Here is a 1,841-nt window from a genome sequence, read left to right as displayed (position 1 = left end):
CCAAACTCTCACAAGTCGAGCCTGGCCTCGGGCGTAGAAGAACTCCCAGAACCCCATCAACCAGGTATCAACCAGGTGTCGGAAGACGTCCTTCACACCTGACCACCAAATATGACCTCTTCCCCCCCCCCCCTCTCTACCAAGCTACCTGGAGGCTCTACCAGGGCCTCGAGTGCCTGGTTCAGTCCCACGCCAGGTCCGCCTCGTCGGCCCTGAAGGGTTAGTCATAACTACACAGTTACCATTCGCATCACCCTCGAGGCTAGTGACAGCCATTGCGAGCCTCGTCAACAGCTCCTCGGGTCTGCTCACACGCCATCAGCAACCAGAGGAGCGAGGGAGTCTCCACACTGGGAACCTTGAGGTTATCTTAAGATGGTTTCGGGGCTTGGCGTCCCCGTGGCCCGGTCCTCGACCAGGCCTCCTTTTTGTTACACACCCCCAGGAAGCAGCCCGTAGCAGCTGTCTAACTCCCAGGTACCTATTTACTGCTAGGTGAACAGGGAGCATCAGGGTGAAAGAAACTCTGCCCATTTGTTTCCACCGGGAAGGCGAGATGATTGCGCCAGGTAAGAGACAGGGATAGAGGGCTTTACCCCTGAGTGTGAGCCTTGTAAGGGAGGCGACAGTCAGAATTGTGGGCATTCCATCCAGAGCAGCTATAGGTACAAATAATTAGTGAAGGACTGGTGGGTCACTGCACGTTCCTCAGTCTTCCCCCAGTCCTCCTCACGTTCCTCAGTCTTCCCCCAGTCCTCCTCACGTTCCTCAGTCTTCCCCCAGTCCTCCTCACGTTCCTCAGTCCTCAGGCACTATCATTACTGCCAAGGGAACATTCATCTGTCATTGGAAATTACTGTCACGTGTGTGTCAAGAAACTCCAGTCACGGCCCGTCAGGAACAGAGGTGAAACAGCAAAACAACAGAACTACTCCTGGCTATCAACTTGCCGAAGACAACAAGTGCCTCTTAAAAGTCACTTTAAGGCAATAATCTCCACCATTGTCTCATCAAAGGATTAGAACGAGGGTGTGGGGACGAGGAAGCCAGGTGTCTGAAGGTCCCCAAGACAGTAAATGGCGACTATGGGAGATGGTGGACGAGTTCAAGTATGTTTATTGAGACAAAGAAACACACCTCAAAGGGATAGACTAGCTAAGGCTATTTCTTCCCCCCTGGTGGACGAGGGCAAGGGCTTTGGAGGGTTGGGGATAGAGACTGGGACGAGGGATTGGGGATAGGGGGCGCTAATGTGCTTCCCGCCACATACCTTTAGACCAATTAAGGAAGCCTCGCCTCACAACATAGTGACGTGACGACCTTTCTGTCATGTCAGGAGGCCTCCTTCCCTTGTTCCCCTTCCCTTGTCTGTCCTTATCCCCCCTTCCCATCCCCACCTGCTTCTTCTACACCTGTACTTCCCCTAATTGTGTGTGTACTCACCTATTGGTGCTTGCGGGGGGGGGGGGGGTGAGCGTCGACTCTTTGGTCCCGTCTCTCAACTGTCAATCAACTGGTGTACAGGTTCCTGAGCGTATTGAGCTCTATCATATCTACATTTGAAACTGTGTATGGAGTCAGCCTCCACCACATTACTTCCTAGTGCATTCCATGTGTTAACTACACTGACACAGGATTTGATGATATGTGCAAGATACGTACGTTTTAAATGGATAAAAAGTAAGGCTAGAAGACTTTGAGACGAAGCTGGATAGGCAAATGAACCGAAGAAATTAAGGGAAATGTTGACCAGACCACACACTAGAAAGTGAAGAGGCGACGACGTTTCGGTCCGTCCTGGACCATTCTCAAGTCGATTCTCGAGGAATCGACTTGATAGA

At 51.9% G+C, this 1,841-nt stretch overlaps 1 protein-coding gene across 1 annotated transcript in view; it reads left to right on the top strand.

Moving 5' to 3' along the window:
• Positions 1 to 556: 556 nt before the first annotated feature.
• The window catches only part of LOC138358711 (uncharacterized), a 15,524-nt gene continuing 14,239 nt past the window's right edge, over positions 557 to 1,841 (top strand). The window contains exon 1 of the mRNA XM_069316871.1: positions 557 to 569. Coding sequence (XP_069172972.1) covers positions 557 to 569 — 13 coding nt within the window. The remainder of the gene's footprint in view (positions 570 to 1,841) is intronic.

Source organism: Procambarus clarkii, chromosome 85 (assembly GCF_040958095.1).
Source record: "Procambarus clarkii isolate CNS0578487 chromosome 85, FALCON_Pclarkii_2.0, whole genome shotgun sequence".
Lineage (NCBI taxonomy): Eukaryota > Metazoa > Arthropoda > Malacostraca > Decapoda > Cambaridae > Procambarus > Procambarus clarkii.
This window is presented reverse-complemented; position numbering and strand designations above follow the sequence as displayed.